Raw genomic sequence first — 22888 nt, forward strand, 5'->3', positions numbered from 1 at the left:
CTTCTTCTTCTTTGTTTTTTTATCCTCACCTGAGGATATTTTTTCATTGATTTTTAGAGAGCGTGGAAGAGAGAAGGAAAGACAGAGAGAAACATCAATGTGAGATGGACACTGCTTTTGGTTGCCTCCTGCAAAAGCCCTGACCTGGGAGGAGCCTGCAACCTAGGTACATTCAACCTAGGTACACGCCCTCCAGCAGAATCGAACCTGGACCCTGCAGTCTACAGGCCAAGGCTCTATCCACTGAGCCAAACCGGCCAGGGTAGGATATAACATTTCTTAGCTCCTCTAGCAGCGGACCTTCATCTTTCCTCTAGGAGTGAGGTGGAAAAACCCCAGATCACCTTCTTGGATTCTTATTAGGCAAGTTACCAAGAACACTGGGAGCTTAGCCAATGAGAGGTCAGAAAAGGTGTTTCCTCTGCAGCTCACAAGCAGAGGCAGGACTGCTAGAAAGGACCTTCCCTTGGCCACGAGCAGACCCCCTCTCCCTCTCCCTCTCTCCCTCCCTCCTCTCACTCTCCCTCTCCTTCCCTTTCTACCTCCCTCTCCCTCTCCCTCTCCATCTTCCTCTCCCCCTCCCCCTCCCCCTCCCTCTCCCTCTTCAACCTACTCTTGTGAATATTAAAGAACAAAGCAAACAACAGCATCTCCTCCTTGGAGATGCTGAATATGTAGGACCGAAAGAGAATTTTTGGCTCTGAACATCCCTACATGAATTCTATTAACAATATTTGGAAAATTAGCCTAAGCCACATCAATGATTCAAGTTTATGCTTTTCCGTGTTCCAGGGAAGAATCAAATGATCTTTTGTTTTATTGTGTCAAAACAAAATTTTGCATATATTAAATACATAAATCTTATTAAAATACATAATAGCAGATGCAAAAATTCTGATTAACTCAGTGAAGGGACTGGCAGGATGATAATGCTGTCCAAAGGAGATTGCCAAAGATGAAAGGCTGAAGTAAAACTGCTAAATTAGATACAATCTTGCTAATGTCCTATAGCACAATAAAGCCATCATTTTTTTGAATTGGTTTGTCTTCTAGAGAGAATTAGTTACATCTTTAAAAGCCTAAAAATTCTTTTCATCTTCTCACTTTGCCGATCATTATATATAATTTTCCTGGACTGTAAAATGTCAAAATACACTGAGTAGCCAGATTATTATGACCACCTGACATTTGTAGGCACATTAGCCGTACACTGCATCGTATGGGATATGGAAGCCAAAGACCTGTTCAAACACCTTTGCTGTCTATAGTTATCAAGATAAAATGTCTCCAATTTGCACAGCAACACAAGGATTGGACAGTCGATTATTGGAAAAAAGTCATGTGGTCCGATGAATCAGGTTTCCAGTTTCATCATACATATGGCAGAGTGAGAATTTGGCGGAAACAGCATGAAAGCATGCACCCACATGCATGAGAACAACCCAGTGTTATGGTTTGGGGCATGTTTTCTTGGCATTATTTGGGCCCTTTAATTCATGTGGAACAACATCTGAATAGCACAAAATACCTAAGTATTATTGCTGATCAAGTTCATCCTACCATGTTAATGGTGTATGCCAATGGAGATGGCTTCTTCCAGCATGACAGTGCCCCATGCCAAAGTGCTTGTATTGTGCAGGAATGATTTCAAGAACATGAGGGAGGGAGGAAACCAAGATGGTGGCACAGGTAAATACCTAAACTGCTACCTTACACAACAATTTCAAAACCACAACTAAAAGACAAAACATCTATCACCCAGAACCATGGGAAAGCTGACTGAATGGAAGTTCTACAACTAAAAGGAAAGAAAAGAGCATTGAGATGAGCACAAGCACTGAAAAGCTGAGGTCTGGAGGTGCGCAAATCAGGCTGGAGGCAGGCGACTGGGTGCCTTGGTTTTTTCAACCTGAAGTTGAGACAAGCTCCCAATTACTCTGAACTTCCAGTTTCTGGGGAGATGCTGGGGACCCAAACTCCTATGGGAAGAAGCTAGACTGTCTGCCATTGGGTCAGAAAGTGAGGGTGGCTTTCTTGCACGTGATGCAGGGACTTGGAAATGCTGAGACGCAGAGACAGCTGACTGGCAGCCATCACTGTTAGCCACACCCTAACCTAATGACTCCCTGAGACCCTGCCCAGCACAATCTACAAACCCACCCAAGCTCCATGCAGCAGCCTTTTCATATAAATGGCCTGCCCTATCATAACTTAACCTAATAAACTGCAGCTCTGGTCAGATAGCTCCAAAACCTCCAAACCCCAAGCAAAGAGGAAAAAAAACTATAGTTCTCACTGTCACTCCTTCTGGGTGGCTTCAGACAGTAGCTGACTTGCACCCATTGGAGACCCAGAAGCTAGTATATCTAGTGGTCAATGTGAGATGACACTAAATTTCAACTCACATACATAAGTGACACATTCAAGAAGTTTCAGTGAGCACCAAAGCCCCACTGAAACAAGTCCTGCCCCATAAACTTGTCTCTAGCACAACAGTTCTTCCATTATAGACAGCTGATCCTCACAGCCAGTTGGCCTGAAGCTCAATTCCTCCCAATGTACCAACAGGAATCAAGGCTTAACTATACCAAAACTTTGCACTCAACCCACAAAGGGGTGCACGAAGAGTATCCAACTCAGGTGATAGTGCCGGTCACCTACCACTGGGCCGTATAGGTCACCTACCACTGAAAACCACTCCATCAACACAGGGAAGCAACAAAATGTGGAGACAAACATGTCACAAATGAAAAATGGAGGAAAGCAAACTACTGAATATAGAGTTCAAAACCACATTTATCAGATTACTCAAGAGTCTTCAAAAAACCACCAAGAAACTTGATGAGACCTCTGAGGAGCTTAGTGAGAACTTTAAGGACCTTAATGAGAATGCCAAAAAAATGGAAAAGGACCAGTTAGAAATTAAGCATACACTGTCTGAAATAAAAGAATATGCAGAAATCCAGCAGTAGACTAGAGGACCCCATGAATCAAACCTTGAGATCTGAAATATGAGGAAATAAAAAACACCCAACTAGAAAAACAAAAAGAAAAAAGAATCCAAAAATATGAAGATGGTGTAAGGAGCCTCTGGAACAACTTTAAGCGTACCAACACCTGAATTATTGGGGTGCCAGAAGAAGAGAGAGAGCAAAATATTGAAAACCTATTAGAAGAAATAATGACAGAAAACTTTCCCTACCTGATGAAAGAAATAGACTTAAAATCCAAGAAGTGCAGAGAACCTCAAACAAGAGGAATCCAAAGAGAACCACACCAAGACACATCATAATTAAAATACCACAAAACAAAAGAGAGAGAGAATCCTGAAAGCAGCAAGAGAAAAACAGTTACCTACAAGGGAGTACCCATACGACTGTCAGCTGATTTTTCAACAGAAACTATGCTGGTCAGAAGGGAGTGGCAAGAAATATTCAAACTGATGAACAGAAAGAACCTACAACCAAGATTATCTAGCAAAGCTATCATTCAGAATTGAAGGTCAGATAAAGAACTTCACAGACAAGAAAAAGCTAGAGGAGTTCACCACCACCAAACCAGGATTATATGAAATGCTGAAGGATATTCTTGAAGAAGAAGAAGAAGAAGAAGGAGGAGGAGGAGGAGGAGGAGGAGGAAGGAGGAGGAGGAGGGAGGAGGGGGGAGGAGGAGGGAGGAAGGAGGGGGAGGAAGGAGGAAGAAGAAGATAAAGATAAAAATTATGAACAACAAAATGACAACAAATACATACTTACCAACAAGTGCATCTAAAAATCAAGTAATAAAAAATCTGATGAACAGAACGGTCTGGTGAATATAATAGAATCAGCGACGTAGAAAGAGAGTGGACTGACCATTCTCAGGGGGAATGGGGTATGAAGGGTATGGGAAGAGATTGGACAAAAATCTTACACCTATGGATGAAGATAGTGGTGTGGGGTAAGGACATGGAGTGGGGTAGAGGAGAGCTGTGTGTGTATGTTGCAGGGTGTAAGGGGAGGAAGAGGACCACCTGTAACAATCTTAACAGTAAAGATTTATGTTTTTAAAAAAAGAACATGAGGGAGACTACCTTGCTTAGGTGGCCCCCACAATCACCAGATCTCAATCCAATTGAGCATTTATGGGAAGAAGTTAAAAGCCATCAGGCAGCTAGTTTCACAACCGTCAAATCTCAGAACTGGACAGGCACGGTGGCAGATTCCTCATATCACCTTTCAACATCTTGTGGAGTCAATGTCAAGAAGAATCCCCACAATATTCAAGGCAAAAGGTGGCCTAACAAAATACTGATAGGGTGGTCATAATAATCTTGCCAGTGTATATGGAACTTACTTAATTGTAAATAGTGTATATGGAACTTATTTAATTGTAAATAGTGTGTCACTATTATGTGTTTCATAGAAAAGGAATTGATCATACCCCAATTATGCTGAAAGGACTTACTTGTCAATGTTTTACTCTGGGCCTGTGCTCAGCCATGGAAGATGCAGGCGGACCTGCCCTTTTCTCTCAGCCTTCAATTGGCCTCAGAGGCTGTTGGGCAGGCCCGTCCTTTCCTCTCTTGGTCTGTGATAGGCCTGGGAGGCTTCAAGCATGCTGCCCTTTCCTCTCAGGGCCTGCAATCATCTGGGTAGGGTGTGGGCAGCCCACCCTCTCCTCTCTGGGCTGCGATTGGCTATGGGGGGTTCCGGCTGGCCCCCGTTTCCCTTTACGTTTCTGCTTTGGTTCTGGCCTGACCCACTGCACAGCAGCTCAGCTGGCCCCCCTTTCTCTGTCTCTGCTCAGGGCCTCATCTGCATGAGCAACATCCTCCTGTCCAATTGTGACCCGTTATGGCATCCCAACCTAATTTGTATATTCCTTCTCTCTCTCTCTCTCTCTCTCTCTCTCTCTCTCTCTCTCTCTCTCTCTCTCCCCCCTCTCCCCCCCTCTCTCCCCTCTCCCCCTCTCCCTCTCCCTCTACATCCCCCCTCTCCGTCTCTCTCTCCCCCTCTCCCTCTCTTCCTCTCTCCCTCTCTCCCTCTTGTTCTCCCTTTCCCTCTCCCTCTCCTTCTACACACATATACACACACATATAAACATTCAGGATTTAGAAGCACTAGTTGCTGCCCCTCTTCTACCCCCCATTGCCATCTTGCCCCTGGTTTGGGATCTCTCTAGTCTCTCCAAGATTATCTCACCCCCACCCTCATATTTAGGGTGAATGTGGGCTTACAGATACAAAGGCCCTGCTCTGAAGTCCACCTAGCAGTTTCACCCTTCCTGCCCTGGGTTCCTAAGATGTAGATATTGTACAAAGGTTTCTAAATCCCCTAAAAACGGGGATTTATACTGTATGCTGTTTTATTTAAGAAAGTGGGATCCAAGGTGGGAACCCTCTACAATAAAGTCTATCAGTGTTTAGGAAGAAAAATTAGCTGGAATACTTTGAATGAGTTTTCATAATCTAGAACTAATGTTTTTTCTAAGTGGAAATGGCATCCTATCTAATAAAAGAGTATTATGCAAATTGACCATCACTCCAACACACAAGATTGGTGCCCCCATGTGGTCACAGATCCTGCCCCCATATGGATACAAGATGGCCACCACAAGATGTCTAGCAGTAAGTAATCAGTGCTCATAGAAAAGAATTTCTAGAGTGAGAAAGAAAATTAATTTCTTCAAAAACAGGAGTTTTGTGAGTAATTTATACATTTTGGAGTAAAAATTGCTTTAGAAAATGTACATGCTTGAATTGTATTAGGTGAGTCAAATTTTCTATAAGATTTTATACTTTAATTTTCTTTCATAGAATTTTAGCTTTTTGTATTAAATAAAAATATGTAGAATTTATTTCTCTGTGCTATGTTTAATAAATAAATAGAATTTGTTTATCTACAGGGAATAGTTACTGTGGCATATTATTTCACCTTAAATTTCATATTAAGCTTAAGTTTTCATTTAAATCTATATTACCTCCTGATTAAATCTTGAAATAATCTGTTTTGTTTCATTTTTCAGTAATAATTGAATCTATGCCTAAACTGCCTCCAGTTAATGAGGAGACTGTAATTTTTAAAAGCGATCGGCAGACAGCAGGGAAGGTTTGTAAAAATTTTCAAATTCTACAAATTATTATTTAGAATAATAATTTGTGTTTAGTGTTTTTAACTTTATCTGCCCTAAAAACATTTTAATTTTAGTAGATGAGCAGTCTATAGCTCTCAGATTGTATATTTCCTTAGTACATTTTCATCAGTACTTTGTCTTTATATTGGTTTTATACTGCTTATTACTCTTTATTGATTGAGTCATTAAATAGGCATGTATAGGTACTTTGCTAGGAGGTAGCTCTTCATATTGAATAACGCAGTTTCCTACTCTCCATGTACTCACTATTAAGTACAGAAGGTTATTTCCACTATGTAGTAGGTCTGAAACTTTTTTGGTTTGTGATTCCCCTTCAGAGTAGTGGCTCTCAAATTATGGGTTATTAAAATATATATAATTAAGTAGTGAGGTTTCTTTTAACATCTTAGTAGTGGAATAAACTTGTGTGTTTATCCTTGATATGGAAGACCTCAAATTTTACCCAGCAGTTATGCAATTCTGAGGAGTCAGTAGAAGACATAAAATTTTCTTAGGTTAATCCTGGGTGGCTCAGTTGGTTGGATGTTGTCCTGTGCACCAAGAGGTCGCTGGTTCAGTTCCCAGTCAGGGCACATGCCCAAGTTGAAGCTCTTATCACCAGTTAGATGCATGTAGGAAGCAGCCACTGGATGTTTTTCTGTCACATTAATGTTTTTCTCTCTTACTTTCTCTCTCCTAAAAAATCAATAAAAACAGATTTAAAAAACACACAAAACGAACTCAGATCAAATCTGTAAATACCCATCAAGTCTTTCTTGGAATGAGTTTTATTCACCTCAGTATTCCTCCATTGTATGTAATACAGTCCTTCATAAATTATATGTGCTAAGTAAATGTATATTGAGTAGAAAGCCAAATAAGAAACCAGCTGCTATTCTTTGTAGAAGCAACTTTCTGGAGCTTAGTATTTCCTAAATAAGCAATAGTTGGCTTCTTTTTTTGTTTGTTTTAGGAAATATAATTTACAGTTAATCGGAAAAATAGGGCATATTTTGAACTGTATTATTGGGTCATTTATATAACCTTTCCTTTTTCTCTGCCTTTTCCTTTTTATTCCATTCTAGAACATAAGTTGACAGGTTCTATACCAAATAGAAATAAATCTCTTAGGAATGCAAAGCAATCAGTGGGAGAATTAATTGAAGTCTAGAGCTAATATATTTTGGCCATTATTGAGAAGGTTTGTGAGAGGAACAAAGACTTTTAAATGTCTGAAGTATGATGCTCTACTTTCTTTCCCTTCATATAGCCAGGCTTTACACTTTTGCTTCAATTATGGGTACTGCTGGTATCTTGTAAGGAGTTAGAAATACGCGAGGGGCTTAACCTTAGAGCAGGTTGAGAGGAAAGGAATGGGAAATGAGTAGACGGCTGTGCTGTGACCAGCTCTTCCTGCCAGTTGGTGTAGTGCAGTCTGCCCTGGTGAAAAAACAAAGCATGTCTTTCTGTCCTCAAGAAAATAGTAGAAGAGGGAAAGGGAAAACTTATTTATTTTTCTCTCTGTAAACTCAGCAGTTTATTTCCATGATTCCTTTTATTTATGATTTTTATGACAGTTGTCCATTTTTCCAAGCAGCTAACTTAGATAATTTTAGTTTCAATGTATGTCTGAATTCTCATTCTTATATCCTCCAATATATTTGAATTCTCATTCCTATAATTGTGACTAGTAATGTTAATATTCAGCTTTTCTGTCATTGACTTTGAAAGAAATCAGATAAAAAAGCAATTTTTAAACCAGGCATAACAAACTCACAGCCCATCCGCTGCATGTGGCCAGCAACAGATATTTTTGTGGCCCAGTCAATAAAATGGTATGCAAGAAATGTTTTAATAAAAAATTTGTAACTTAATTATTATAATATCCTGTTATACATAATTATTAATAACGAACTGCGACGTTCGATAATGACTGATTACTATAATCACGTTGCATTCATTTCCCTTATACAGAGGTGCACCATTTCTCTCCATTAATAATAGCAAATATTTTAGCAACCGATTGCCATGTCATTAGTCTTTTTATATTGTATAAAGTATTAAATATAGCTCCTTTTTTCCTAATTGAGCTCCCCTCTACCCCCACCATCTATTTCTAAATTTTACATAGAAAGCGTTATAAATTCAAGAAAGTTAGAAGACTTTCAAAAAGATTTGACTGTAAATCTAAGCACCTTGAAATGATTGCCCCAAATAATGGTGGGAGTTGGGGAGGAGGGTTGAAAGTATTGTTAGTACTACCAGTGTATTTTTTAAAGATTTACTGATTCTGTAAGGAGGTTGAATTATCCCCAGTTACTCGAAAATTTGAAGTTCAGAAAGGAACAAAATTGATTTTACCTCCCAGTTGGTTTCACTTATTTCCCTTCTATTACCCTCCCCATTCCCACTGACCTAAGGAGAGCAACTTCAGATTTGTTATTTCTACATTTTGCCTTTTAATAATGATTTCATAATAATTATTTAATAATGATTAATTCCTTTTTATAAATAATGGAATTCCATTTTTAATATTTAGTTCTTTAATATTAGGAGATTTTTAAATAAACACCAACCTTTATAATATGAATTTTGGTTATTTCTTTTGCATTTGTATAGGAATCTCTTTCACGGCTCGCATAGAAAGAGTTCCAATTCAGGGTTCAGGTTCTGGAGAAGGGCTGCACACAAATGAAGAGACTTGAGACTTGAAGAAATTCAACTTGGCGATGTGGGGGCACAGGTGGTAGTCCAACTCTAGTGGGAGAACTACTCCAGCTCTGGCCCTGCCAGCCCCTTTTATTAAGGGTTTGGGGAAAACATCTTAGGCAACATAAACAGAAATTTACATGTAGCCCTTAGGCAGGAAATAACAGAAACTTACACGGGACAAACAAGGTGGAGGCTTCTTCAGCAATATCTCAACTAAAGGTTAGAGCAATTAAGGTTGTTGACCAGCCTTCCTGGCTTCCTGTCAACATCTCTTTTTTAGTGAAACTGATTTGTTTTCCAGCACATTTGGTTTTCAGTGTTTGTTAGATAGAGCAAGTTTTGTTTTTGTTGTTTTACTTTTTAATAAACCAAAACCATGAAATCTATTTTTCTGTCAAATATCATTGGGTAGGAATTTTTACTGATTTAAAAAAAAAAAAAAAACTATTTTAGTATAACAATTTTACATCCAATAAACATTAATATTTCAAGAAAGATACTTTAAATATAATATTACCAAAACTGAACTAACATAAGTATAATAACACAAAACTTGTAGGAAATAGTAAAAATCTGCAAATAACAAGATTACTTAAAAAAATTTTTTTTTACTTATCTTTTTTGAAGTAATATTTTTATTACTGGTTTGCTTGGTAGTATGTGATGATATTTTGGAAGTCTCCGTATTATACTGCTACAGTGTTGTTGTTTTTTTTCTTCTTTAGTAACTTGTGTAACATACATGGTGATTGAAATAATTCTTTGACTTAGTCAACGAAGTACAATACTCTTCCTTCATTTTTATTACTTTTATACTTTCTTCATTTTTATTAATGGGAAGTCAAACAGTGATTGATAAGACACAATTCTGGATGACTGTGGAGGTTCATCTCTCTTTTCCCCCTTTTGGTAGTTTAGTGAAAAGCTGCATCAGCTAAAAACACAGTAAGGCTAAAGGCACTCTTTTGAAGGCTGTTCTCTGAGCTGCAGCATGCAGATCTTGACCCCCTCATGTGCACAACTTTCTGGCATTGTTTTGGGGGCCTGTGAATTCCTTGATATGTTTCTTGTTTCACCGAGAAACTGGGAGTTAACTAGTCCCTCTTAGGCTAGTGTGTGTGGAGAGGGAGGAGAATGTGGCTTACTCATCCTTGGAGTGCTTTCTGTGCATGTCCAGCCAGCTGACTCAGGTACTATGTTCTGTGCATGTCCAGGCCCCCAACTGCAGGAACCATGTTCATGTTGCATACATAACATCTAAGCCCAGCCTGTGCAGTGGAATGAATTTGGGTGCCTGAGCCTATGTTACGCTGTATCTGTACTATATGGTGGTAGTTTGTGTGTCTGTGACCCCTTTTTGGGACAGGAATCTTTTGAGGTCTTGTAGCAGAAAGGTACTACTTTGAATAAGAGATGGCAAGCATTAAACGCTATAGCCACGTGGAAGGCCACGTAGAATGCCATCTCTGAAATGACAGGGCAAGTATAAAACATCAGGTAGGTTACATTTTTGTATGAGTATTTCTACAGAATATATACTGTTAAGATGTAAAGAAGGCTACTTGCCTAGTTTAAAGTAAATATCTTATAATTGACTATCCTAAGTTCTGTTTCTCAAACTGCCCTTGCAGCCTATTCCTTTTCTGTCTCTGGTTAGATGGAAAGTCAGGTCGAAAGACTGAGCAGGGAGTCAAGGTTTAATTGAACTTTGAGATGAAGTAAGTAGGTGGGCCTGAGTCTTGCTTTGTCTAAAGTTCTCCTTCACAGTTTAGCACTCAAGTATTAGCCAGCCTAAAATCTATACCTTTGAAGCTGATAGTTTTTAAAAATATTGTTAAATCCTTTTTTATAACTCCAGATTAGCTAAATTGCTTATGTATACACAGTCAAGTTTTCCTGTGATAGTTTGGGGTAGGATCATAAATACACCTTGCATTATCATGAATGATTTTTAATTGAAAATTAGACAGATTGCTGGTTACCAGGAGTTGAGAAGGAGGTGGGAGGGAGGAAAGTGTGACAGACTATAATAAGGCAACATGAGGGATCTTTCTCTGTTTTGGAAATGTTCTTTATCTTGATTGTATCATTGTCAATATCCTGGTTACAATATTTTACTGTATTATTTTATTCCTTTGACATTAACAAAATTGCCTTTTATAACAATTATCAGTGCTTTCCATTTATAAATATTGCTTTTTGAGTCATTATATGTTAAAGGAGGCCTTCGTATTCTATTCTACAGATATTTGAGATATTTGGACCTGTTGCACACCCATTTTATGTATTACGGTTTAATTCTTCAGAACACATTGAGAGTAAAGGTATTAAAATGAAGGACACTATGTATTTTGCTCCATCAATGAAAGACTTCACCCAATATGTATTCACAGGAAAACAGTAAGTAATTTTTCTCACCACCACCAGTAAATATATATTAATTGCTGTTTGCTTATTTAATATTTATATTTTAGGAATAATTCTCAGCATTGGTCGTTTTAAATAGTATTTGTCTTTTTTTTAGTTCATTTACTTTCCTAATAACACCTCTGAAAGCTACAATTATCAAATTTTACAGCTAGAGATCATTCATATATTTTGCTCACAATGATTTGCTTCAACTAGTAGCAATATATTTGGGACACATATATTCTGAATTCTAATTAAATTTCTGAATTCTAATTCACTGCATTTTTCATTACATACATTCTTATATATACACGAAATTTGTGCAAGGAGGAGGAGGGGGCATGTCCCTCAGCCCAGCCTGCACCCTCTCCAATCTGGGACCCTTTAAGGGATGTCCGACTGCCCTCTCCCAGGACTGCTGGCTCCCAACTGCTCGCCTGTCTGCCTTCCTGATTGCCCTAACTGCTTCTGTCTGCCAGCCTGATCACCCTTTAACAACTCCCTTGACAGCCTGATTGATGCCTAACTGCTCCCCTGCCAGCCTGTTTTTCTCTAATTGCCCTCCCTGGTCTCCCCCAACTGCCCTCTTCTGGCCTGGTCACTCCTAACTGCCCTTCCCTGTTGGCCTGATCGCCCAAAACTGCCCTCCCCTGCTGGCCATCTTATGGCAGCCATCTTGTGTCCACATGGGATGGCCATCTTTGACCACATGGGGGTCTCCATCTTGTGTGTTGGAGTGACTGTCAATTTGCATATTACCTCTTTATTATACAGGATGCTACTTCAGTATTAGTATTACCATTTAAAAAATTCTTTTCCATTTTAAATAAAATTTTCATTGGATTAAATTCTAGATTTATTTCATCACTTTCAAGAAACTGTAATTCTCAAGGAAAAAAAGAAAATGAGATTTCAGGTGTCTTGTAAATTGTAAACTTATAGAAGAGACAACTAAAATGTATCACCCAAAAGTTGTGTGTCAAATGCTGATAAACAGAATTTACTTAAGTAATAACTTATTCCTATTTTGTCTATAACTTACACTAAATGATGCCTATAGTATGTGGGTAGTAGTATTTCTGCATATTTATGCTCCCGCTGGTTGTGTGTACTTTTCTTGTGTTAATTGTCTTGCCAAGTGTTAGCTGTAAAGCTGCTTATATAATTTAAACTTACTGGTATGTAATTTAATTTTTATATAAACTATTGGTATATAGTTCAAGTAGAATAGTTTTTTCTATAAAAATTAGTTGAATGCTTCATAAAGCTGTAATGAATATGAGCTACTAAAAATATTGTCAAGTTAGAAGTGAAAGAGAAGGCCTCAGAACATTGGGAGGGGAAATGGAGATCTTTAATCCAAAAAGACTGCACTCAGTTTGACATACAAGTCTCTTTCATAGGTGAAACATCAGGGATATGGTTTTTGCAAGAAATAGAAAGGCAACTTTACGCAGTGAATAGTATTAGTGCTATGACAAAAGTAATAGGCATAAGAAAGTCTCTATACTACCGTGTTTCCCTGAAAATAAGACATCCTCCTAAAATAAGACATACTTACAGGTTTCTTTCTGAGTGAAATATAAGGCATCCCCTGAAAATAAGGCCCCCCTAGGCTAAACATGAGATTTGGTCCACTGATTCTGAAAGAAATGGAGTCACAAGAGGTTCACCAGGAAATTCAGGAATTGGATTGTTATGATGATGTTCCAGAAGATGATGACATGATTGTCATTGGATAAATGAGTAAATTCTTGATACTGTAGGATTTACAGTTTGTCTGGTTTGTGTTGACAACTACCGTACTACCGTACCGTATACAGGTAATAAATTTCCTTTATTTTCATTTAACAATAAATGTGTACCATATTCTTCTTCATGGAAAAATAAGACATCCCCTAAAAATAAGACCTAGCACATCTTTGGGAGCAAAAATTAATATAAGACACTGTCTTATTTTCGAGGAAACAGGGTACTTACATATCAAGTCTCTGAATTTCATTCATTATTTCAGAAATGAAAATTTTGTTCCTGATAATTAATTCAGCTAATGTTTAAGAATCCACATAATTATCTGAAGGAATATTTTCAAAACCTAACTTATTCTTTAGGCTGTGTAAAGTTAATTTTTCTAAATGACTGCTGATAAGACAGGTGAATTAAATAGATAGCAAAGTCGTAAAGATTATGTAATATATTTTAAAATCATACCTTAAATAAGTAGCATTTCATTCTGCTTTGAATATTAGGGTGTTGCTGTGGATATACCATATATTTTTCTTTTGCCATATAAAATTCTAACAGATAAACCTGAAAGAAAATCTGAAATGTTTATTAAATAGATTTTAAATAATTGGAGCAGTCTTTGTTTTTTATTTGTAAAAACAAGAATTTTGTCCTGGAAAGAAATAATTAATAAACTAAAAAGTTGGAGAATTAGGCCTACTCTGCAGAGGTACCACTTTGACCGCAGAAGAGGTCAGAACCTGTTCTGTTCAAAACTGCATTTTGGGATCTGTCATAGGCACTCAGTGGAATTACTTTGCCTTTGAGGTAGAGAAGGTCAGCTCCGCTCCAGCTAACTTGCCTCTAGGAAGGCTGTTTAAATCTTAGCTACCTATGCATGAACTTTCTGTGAAAAGTGATTTTTAAAATCTTGCTTGATCTTTTCGTTAGTAGATTTTGATTTTCAAAACTAAATGCACTATTTGGGGCACTTTTCCTACTAGTGTCATTAAAGTCCAAACTAAAAGCACCACAGGGCATGAGATGGCATATATGGAAAAAAAGGTGTATTAGAGCTATGTTAAATACATAGGTGTATGATGATAATTTTTTTTTAAGTGGTGGAAAAATGAGTTAATGCCTTAAGTATAATGTCAAAATTCGACCAGGCAGCAGGGTAGGCCAGGGGAAGGGAGGGAGGCCCTGGCTGGAAGCAGGCGGCCAGAGGAAGGGAGGAAAGCTCTGGCCAGCAGCAAGAGGCCAAGGGGGAAAAGAGGGAGGCTCTGGCCAGTTGTGGCAAGGAAGGGAAGGAGGCCTGGCCACCTGCAGGCACTGGGGGTAGGGGGAAGGGAGGGAGTACCTGGCTGGCCCCCACCAGCCATTAGCGACCCTACCAGTGCACTGGGCCTCTAGTCCTATATAATAAAAGCCTACTATGCAAATCGACCAAATTGCAGAATGACCTGTCGTTATGAGGCTCACTGACACTCAATGCAGGAGCTGCTCCCAGACCCCAGGACAGCCAAGGCAGTGCCAGCCTCCACCCCCATCGCCCCTCAAGTCACCCCGTACATCAGCCCTGATCACCAGCCAGGCCTAGGGATTCTACCCATTACCCATGCACAAATTTGGTGCATCAGCCTCTAGTATTTTAATATAATCAAATAATAAGATGCTGTCAAACTATTAAATAAAAAGATTACTAAGATTTAAAATTAGTTTTCTTAAATTATATATATACTTTTGTTGGTCATGGAGTATAAAACTTTCCACTAAAAGTAATTAATGCTTGTGATTATACTGTCCTTCAGAATCTTCAAAATTCCTCCTCCTCCTCCCCAAACTAGAAAGCCTTTTACTCTCTCTGCTTTGACAATGTTGTTTGAGTAAGCATTGGTTACTCATGGAGTATTGATATGCCTCAGGTAAATTGAGGAAAAGGAATTTCATGTTGTTATCACTGCCATTAAATCCATAAATCTTAAGACAAGGAAATGCCTTGTATTTGTTTTTCTGTCCTTAGCACCTGGAACAGTGTATCTCCTATAGTTTGTGTAGAATAAGCGTTTATTGAAGTTAGTTTTTGAGCTCAGGTATCATGAAAGCATTAATCAAAGTCATAACATCTGGAGATGCTTGTGAACTGCAAAAGCACTTTTCTCTGTATACCACAGCCTTCACTTCTTATCCTGACCTCCCCCCTCTCCCTCCCCCGCCTCCCGCCCCAATCCTAAAATGTCCAAATGATGTGTTTTTCTTATGAGCTCCCCACATCTTCAGAAACAAAGTAAAGGACAAAAGATGGTTTTTTATTTTTAGCTTTTATTTTCATGTGTGTTGCAAATTAAGAGTTGAGCTCATGTCTTCTACCTTTATCATTATTATTATTATTTTGGTTAATCCTCACCTGAGGTTATTTTCTCCATTGATTTTTAGAAAGAGTGGAAGGGAGGGAGAGAAAGAAAAATATCAGTGTGAGAGAGACACAAATCCTGCATGCACCCCGACGGGGGCAGGTTTCAAACTTGCAGCCCATTAGATTGGGGATTGAATCCGTGACCCTTTGGTGCACAGGCTGATGCTCTAACCACTGACCCAGAGCTATGCCTGCCAGGGGATACTTTTATTATTTTTAATACTGTAAAATTATATGTCCTTAACAGTATCAGCAAGTACTTCTTTGACTTTTTGTTTTCTCTTCCTAGAGAGAAGGGATCAGATGCATCATGGGAAAATGATCAAGAACCACCACCAGATGTAAGGATAAGTCTTTTTGCACAATATTTTAGAAAGTAAGATAGAACTTAATCTTATAAATTCATCATTCTTGACCTTAATGCTCTTTATTTGCCTTTTCCTGTCTCCCACATTACTGCTGTGTGTCTTTCAATAAGAATTTTTTATTGACCATTGAAAAGATATTTTCAGTCACATTTTAATAATTATTAGCATGTCATTGCACTTACAATTTTCTGTTTTTAATCAGTTTAATACCTGGTGAAGGCAGAATTGCCATTTTAAAAATGTTTTATTCTTCAATTTAGTGATTTTAGCCATGTGAGACATGAAGATATTTATTAATGGTATGTTTAATAAGCTTTCTTTCTTTTGGAGATACAAAATTATTAGAATCTACCTATCTCTGCATTTTTACAATGTAATTCCTTTTCTAAAAAGAATTTTTCGCCTGGCCTGGTTGGCTCAGGTAGCAGCACCAGCCTGTGAACCAGGTCATGGTTTGACTCCTGGTTAGCGCACTAGTCCCAGTGACAGCGCAATCCCCAGTAGGTGGCATGGAGGAGGCAACTGATGAGTAATTTTCTCTCTGGTCATCAATATTTCTATCTCTGAAATATCTCTATTCCTCTCTCTTTTCCTCTCTCTGAAATCAATAAGAATAAATTTCTTTTGAGAAAGAGTTTTTTACTTTATGTTTTGAATCTGTGCCAACCAGACTAGTTTTATGTTCCAAAGTAGCTTGATATTACAGTCATTCTAGAGATGTGAAATGGAATCAGTGATAATCTGTAGAATTATTCGATTTCATTTTCCATGGAGATGTTTAAGCATATTTTTAAGTTATTAAAATACAGAAATTACGAGTGTATACATTTTGTGAAAATAATATGAATTTATATAGTATAAAATTATTATTATTGAGAGTCTTTTTATGTGCTCAGTAGTTCCGATGAAGTTTTTCAGTATTATAAATTCTTGGTATTTGTAGATTTAACCTTGTTTATTTTGAACATAGACCATTAATCTCAATGTTGAAGATTAATGGTCTATGTTAATGTCTAATTTTGCTGAGACATGAATCAGGCAATGCTCACTCAGAGGGTCACTTAGCCACCGTGAGTCATTTGACAAGTGAGTAATCTTAGTTTAGTATCCAAATTACCATGGGTTTTATTTTCTAGTTTATGATGTATATACATGTGATTTCCATTAAGGCCTGAAGAATCACTTAATGTTCTTAATTATGTATAGGGCATTTTATTATTGAAATTACATGTTTTTAAAATATTTAAGACTTTACAAAAGTCTTAGAAGGTATTTCTTGAGAAGTGTATATATTCTTATACATCCCTGTTGTTTCAGACTGAAGCATTTAAGTTAATTATGGTTGTACTCATGGTTTATAAAATTATTTGATTAGGTTAATTATGAAATTTAATCTGAGCATACTTCATGTAGTTTTTTTTCTAAATAGTTGACTCCATTATTTTCATAATATGGAAAACTCTGAAATTCTAAAGTTTATTTTACTATGATGATATTGTAGAGTTTAGAATATGGCTTGATATTAAATATAGGTTAATTTTTTAATATCTGGGTTTTAAACTTTTTTAAGAAATCATTCTGTGCAAATAGGAAATGTTGGGCTTGCATAAAGGAGCCAAAACGTTTAGAGAATGTATCTTAATCATCTTCATATTCTTTTCTAATATATGGATTCTTATAAATGAATGTGTTTAATAAATGCAAATTTAAATTAATTGGTGTTTAAGGAAAATGTGAAGTTTTACCTGATTATAGGGAGGTGATAGCAAAATATTGGCAAAACTATCTCTTTAAAATAGCCTATTACTAATTAAATCCTTTAATATCTCCCTCCTGCTTTTAGGACAATATCCATTTATTTAAAATAGCACAATAAGTTTTTTGGTCTCTAATTTCAGTGTCTGATTTTTCTCTTGAAGAAGCTTTCAGTTTGTCTTAAGAGTCATTCTCATTTCTTGAATTTACTGAGCCTCTACACATATTCTCAGTCCTTGGAAATTCCTATCCCTTATTTTTACTGTTAACTCATCATTAGAGATTTATCTTGGGTTACCCATACCAAGAAATCTTCCTTGCCCTTTTTCTTTTCCTTCAGCCTCATATTGCCATAGCACTAAATAAAGCATAGCACTTGCTCATTGGTTTATGTGTCTACCTTCACATTTGACTGTACAATTTCAGAGAAAGAAATGTTTTCCATCTTATTTCAATGTGTCCCACTGCCCAGCAGATATCAGATTTCACACAATCTTAAAAATCTTTCACATTAAGATCAGTGAAGGTGCTAATATCTGTTGTTTTTCTGAATTTGATCATGGATTCTGAGGTTATGGACTCTTGGTTCCTGGAAGATTTGATGTAGAATATATTTTAGCAAGACTGAACTGAAAATCCTATACATTATATTTCTTCCTTTTAAATGTACATACATGCATACACACTTAGCCTGCTTTTATGTTTTCTAAGAAACATAATTATCTGTTTTCTGATATTAATAGAATAATAAATGCCTAAACTCTTAAGAAAGCATAAAAGTCATAATATATAAAGCTTCTAAGTTTTTTTTTGTGTGTGTGTGTTTTTTTTTTGGGGGGGGGTTATAACAATGAATCTCAATTCTTAGTTACTTATGACTTGCTTTCATAATTCAAAATTATTTCCTCTTGGAAATTGCATCATGCATCATGTATCTGCTTATCAAATCCTTTTTCTGAAATCCTCTCTAAATAACATCCCTTGAGGTTTTCTCTGCCCTTATTTTGCCTTATAACCTTTACTGTTCCTGACATTATATTAATAAAAAATTAATAACTTTATGGTGTTTAGAACAGTACTTGGTTTGTACTGAGTATGTGTAAAATTTTGAATAAAAAGTATAACATTCCCTATTTTAAAAAAATATGTTTTATTTATTTTAGAGAGAGAGAGAATCATCAGTGTGAGAGAGAAGCATCCATCAGTTGCCTCCTGCAGGCATCCCACTGGGAATCGAACCTGCAACCTGGATATGTGCCCTGACCAGGAATCCAATCAGCGAGCTTTTGGTGCATGGGACAACCCTCAGCCAACTGAGTCAGGGCCCATTCTCCTATATTTATATTAGTCTGATACTTTGTCATTTGCATATTCCTAACTAATCCTTTCTTTAGCATTTTTGGCAGCTGATACTATGATGAATCTTGACTCTAAACTGAAACTCAAACTACTAGCTAGGAAGTAGCCATATCTCAAAGTTGGTAAAATTGGCATTTTAAAATTACCTATCAGAAACTTCCTAGGAATTAAACCAAAAAACCTTGAGTACTCATCTGCTTACTGGCCTATGTCTATAAAGAGCTTTAGACACTTATTAAAAAAAAAAAAAAAAAGTATTTTTCTATGATGTGTAATTAATTCAGATATTACTGCCACTACTAAGTATCAAAAGAGTATCTTTTAGTGACAGTGTTAAATAATAGGCTTATTCTTCTTAGCTCTAAGTATATACTATAAATTGGTAAATTCATATGATGTAAATCTGTATATTTTTCTCTGTCAGGCCATAGATTTTAGTGATGATGAAAAGGAAAAAGAAGCCAAACACAGAAAAAAAAATCGCATTCAAGGCCGGAAAAAATTTAAATCTCAATTTAATGAGTCAGGTGAGTAAATATAACATATATCAATTTTTAAAAAATATTTGCTTATATTTATATGTTCATTAGTAATAAAACTGAAGAAAATATCTGGATTTTATTTTTTATCTGCTATCCTACTAGCATTGGAGGCATTTTAAAGCAAGAAATGTTCAGTGGTGGTTTTTCAAACTTGAGGATGTAAAAATGACTCCTGGGGAGAAAGACAAAATAGACCTTGTTAGAGTTATTTGTGCTCATTAGCATTTTTTCTTTAAAAACCTAGTGTCTTCCATTTTTAGAATTAAATGATATGATACCTATTATCTTACTCAAGATACTTTATTTTTTTAACATTCACTTCATTTTATAATACCTTTTCTATTCTCTTTCTTTTTTAAAAACTAAACTTTTTGTAGATTGAAATGGAATGGTAAGAAATAATAAAAAGATCTTATATGCCCATTGCTTCATTTACTGCAATAGTAATATCTTGCAAAACTATAAAGTAAAATATTGCAACCAGGATATTGACAATGATATAATCAGGATTCAGTACATTTCCAAAACAGGAAAAGATCCCTCAGATTGCCTTTTTATATAGTAACTCAAACTTTCCTTCCTCCCACCTCCTCCTCAACTCCCAGCAACCAGTAATCTGTTCTCTACCAGGTGTACCGATTAATAATGCGGATTTTTTTCAATAGATGGAGTTACACCTATGTTGACAAATATATATGTGATTTGATATGTTTGCTATTTTGTTGTATGTACAGCAAGCTTCAAAAAGTCATATGTCAAATTTTCTGGAGGTGTTAACATCATATAATTCTAACATTTTATCATCTTGGTATTGGCCTTGATTAGTTTTCCCTTTTCATTGAATTTGGAATCTTCTTGGCTCTTGGTACGATGAGTTATTTTTAATTGGAACATGGACATTTTAGGTATTATTTTATATGTTACTTAAATCTTTTGTTTTAACAGTCTTGGTTTTAAAACTGCTCTGGCAAGAAAGGAAGTAGGGTGTCACATTACTCTGCCTACCAGATAGGGATACAAGTCTAGGTTTTCTTCTCAGTCTCTGTTGACAGGGAAGTGAGTAAAAGGCCAGGAGGTGCCTTTTACTTCTGGGCAAGTGTAGGCCTCCTCTTGTGCCTGGTGGGGCAAGGCTACCTCATTACTGCTCCCCTGACAACAGTGGTGGATGGCCTCGCCACCTCTGGGTTGTGATCAAAGTCCTGCCTCTCCCGTAGGGCTTTTCTGACACCAGAAAGTGCAGGAGGTGAGGAGGCCTGTGTTGTTGCGGTGGAGGCAGAGGTCCAAGTTCCCCATGTGATCTCTAGAGTCACTGCAGGAGGCCTGTAACTGGCTCCTTATTCAACCGGCTGTGACATGACCTGGTGGGAGGTCAAAGCATCTCCTTAAACATTACGAGAGGAAGTCTAGGCTCCCCACTCAGCTTCTGAGATTTGGGTGATGATAATATCTAATGTTCTCTCTGCTGTTTGGTTACAGACCAGTAGTCATTGTGTAAATTTTTTTTTTAACTTGCTAACTTTTTCCTTATCTGATTCTCTGTTTTTGGATGCTTTAAAATTGGTCATTTTAAATCTTACACATTTTTAACTGCCATAAGATATACTGGGAGTTAAAGAAAATATTTTAGTGAAATTTTAAACAGTATTTTTTATGTGTTAAAATTAATTTTGTTTTTATGCTTTTTTTTTTTTTTTTTTTTTTTTTTTTTTTTACCCTGCTCATAGGTGAAGATTTTGCTGAAGTACATCAGAATTGGAATGTTCACAGCTCTGCTTCAGAGCATTCACAAGGATATCGCAACAGAGAATTCACACAGGGATTCTCCCGGGGTAGATATTCTCAGCCTTGCCATGGCAGGCCCCCCCCTCCACAGTTTTATAACTCAGAGCACATGGCACCTCAGGAAACTTCGGGATTTCCATCTCAGAGACAAGATAATCTTAGGCCGCAGTATCCCTTTCCTCCCCCCATGTTTGGCATGCATAATTTTTCACTCCCTCCTCCACTACCACCACCACCTCCCCCTCCACCACCTGCATTTGTAAACATGGGCTGGCCTGCACCTAACATGCCACCTCATCCATTTCTTCCCATACCGTACTCGATACCTCCACCTCCTCCCCCTCCTCCCTTGCCTCCATCCTCCTCTTCTGGAGATAGTAATTCTTCTCATTTTGGATCTTACTATTAGGTAAATATGTGCATTACCAGAGGAATGTATAGGTTTTTTATTTTATATGGGAAGGATTTTTTTTTTTAAGAGAGATAATGGATCTAGATTTTTAAAACATTGTGAAAAACTGAATGTTTTCTTTTAGTTGTGAGTTGACATATATTTATAACCTTTTTGAAATTGTATCCATATGAAAATTTCACTTTTGATTTATAGGAAAATTACAATTATGTAATATTTAATTAAAACTTTTAAACCATGCTTTTCCCATCCCTGTTCAAAAAACAATATATATAGGTTTAAGAATAGATTCTAGAGCAACTTTCATCATGGATGAAAATATACTGAACATACTGATTTTCTTGTTGGTATATCTGAAAATGTGATGTTGAAGTCTTATTGAGAGTCTTTAAAATAAACTATTTTTATAAAATTTAGACTTTGGAAATTATTTTGATTATAAATGCAAATTACCAATAAATGTGAATGTTCTGATGAAAATAAACAAGAAAGGATACTGAGAAGGAAAACCTTATATGTTGGTGAAGTTGTGACTAGGGACCCTACCCTAGGGCTCCCAGATTGTGAGAGGGTGCAGGTCAGGCTGAAGGACACCAAACCCCACCCCCTTACAAATTCTCATGCACCGGGCCTCTAGTTTAATAAATAAGAGCCTAGCTAAGGGTTCAAAAGGGTTAAGTATCTTAAACTCAGTGAGGTAGCAAGGAGTTGAATCTAGTTTTATTCATTCTCAGATCAACACTTTGTGGGAAGTTGGTGCTTCACAAATTCCTTGACAGTCTTAGGAAATAATATTAGCATAAGCATTGGAGTAATCTGGACACCATTTTCAACACAAGCCCATAGACTCTGGTTGCACCAGGCCCCTTTTCACCTCCCCATGGGTCTCTGCAGGGTTTCTCAGGCACAAGTTGAGAAGCTCTGGCTCTGGCACACACTGACTTCATCATGTGTCATACTTGATTACTCTTTCTTGAAATGTAGTTCTCTCTAGGAGTTACCTTCATAGGTTATGGCACAGTCTTTCTGACTGATAGGATATTGTCAGAGTTAAATGAAATTACATCTGGAAGCACTAAAAAGAAAATAAAAAAACAAAACAAAAAACTTTTGTATGAGAAGAGTAATGTTACAGTCCAGGTATGGTAAATCTAGTTGTTTTAATCACCATGGTTTAATCACATAGACAGTAGATATTTAATATCTAAAGAAACAGCTGAATTATACCATTTAATATCTGCTTTCAATGAATTTGCTACCTAAGCACCTAGATTCAATTTGCTTTCTTCCTTAT

The 22888-nt window shown here is 37.0% G+C and overlaps 1 protein-coding gene across 1 annotated transcript in view; it reads left to right on the forward strand.

Annotated features, from left to right (window-relative positions):
- Nucleotides 1-22008, forward strand: part of NAF1 (nuclear assembly factor 1 ribonucleoprotein) — a 41763-nt gene extending 19755 nt beyond the window's left edge. The window contains exons 4-8 of the mRNA XM_036424376.2: nucleotides 6007-6089; nucleotides 11072-11226; nucleotides 15666-15717; nucleotides 19283-19385; nucleotides 21125-22008. Of these exons, the coding sequence (XP_036280269.1) occupies nucleotides 6007-6089; nucleotides 11072-11226; nucleotides 15666-15717; nucleotides 19283-19385; nucleotides 21125-21591 (860 nt within the window). The 3' untranslated portion in view covers nucleotides 21592-22008. The remainder of the gene's footprint in view (nucleotides 1-6006; nucleotides 6090-11071; nucleotides 11227-15665; nucleotides 15718-19282; nucleotides 19386-21124) is intronic.
- Nucleotides 22009-22888: the final 880 nt, after the last annotated feature.

The sequence above is a fragment of the Pipistrellus kuhlii genome, unplaced genomic scaffold (genome assembly GCF_014108245.1).
Source record: "Pipistrellus kuhlii isolate mPipKuh1 unplaced genomic scaffold, mPipKuh1.p scaffold_m20_p_8, whole genome shotgun sequence".
Taxonomy (NCBI): Eukaryota; Metazoa; Chordata; class Mammalia; order Chiroptera; family Vespertilionidae; genus Pipistrellus; species Pipistrellus kuhlii.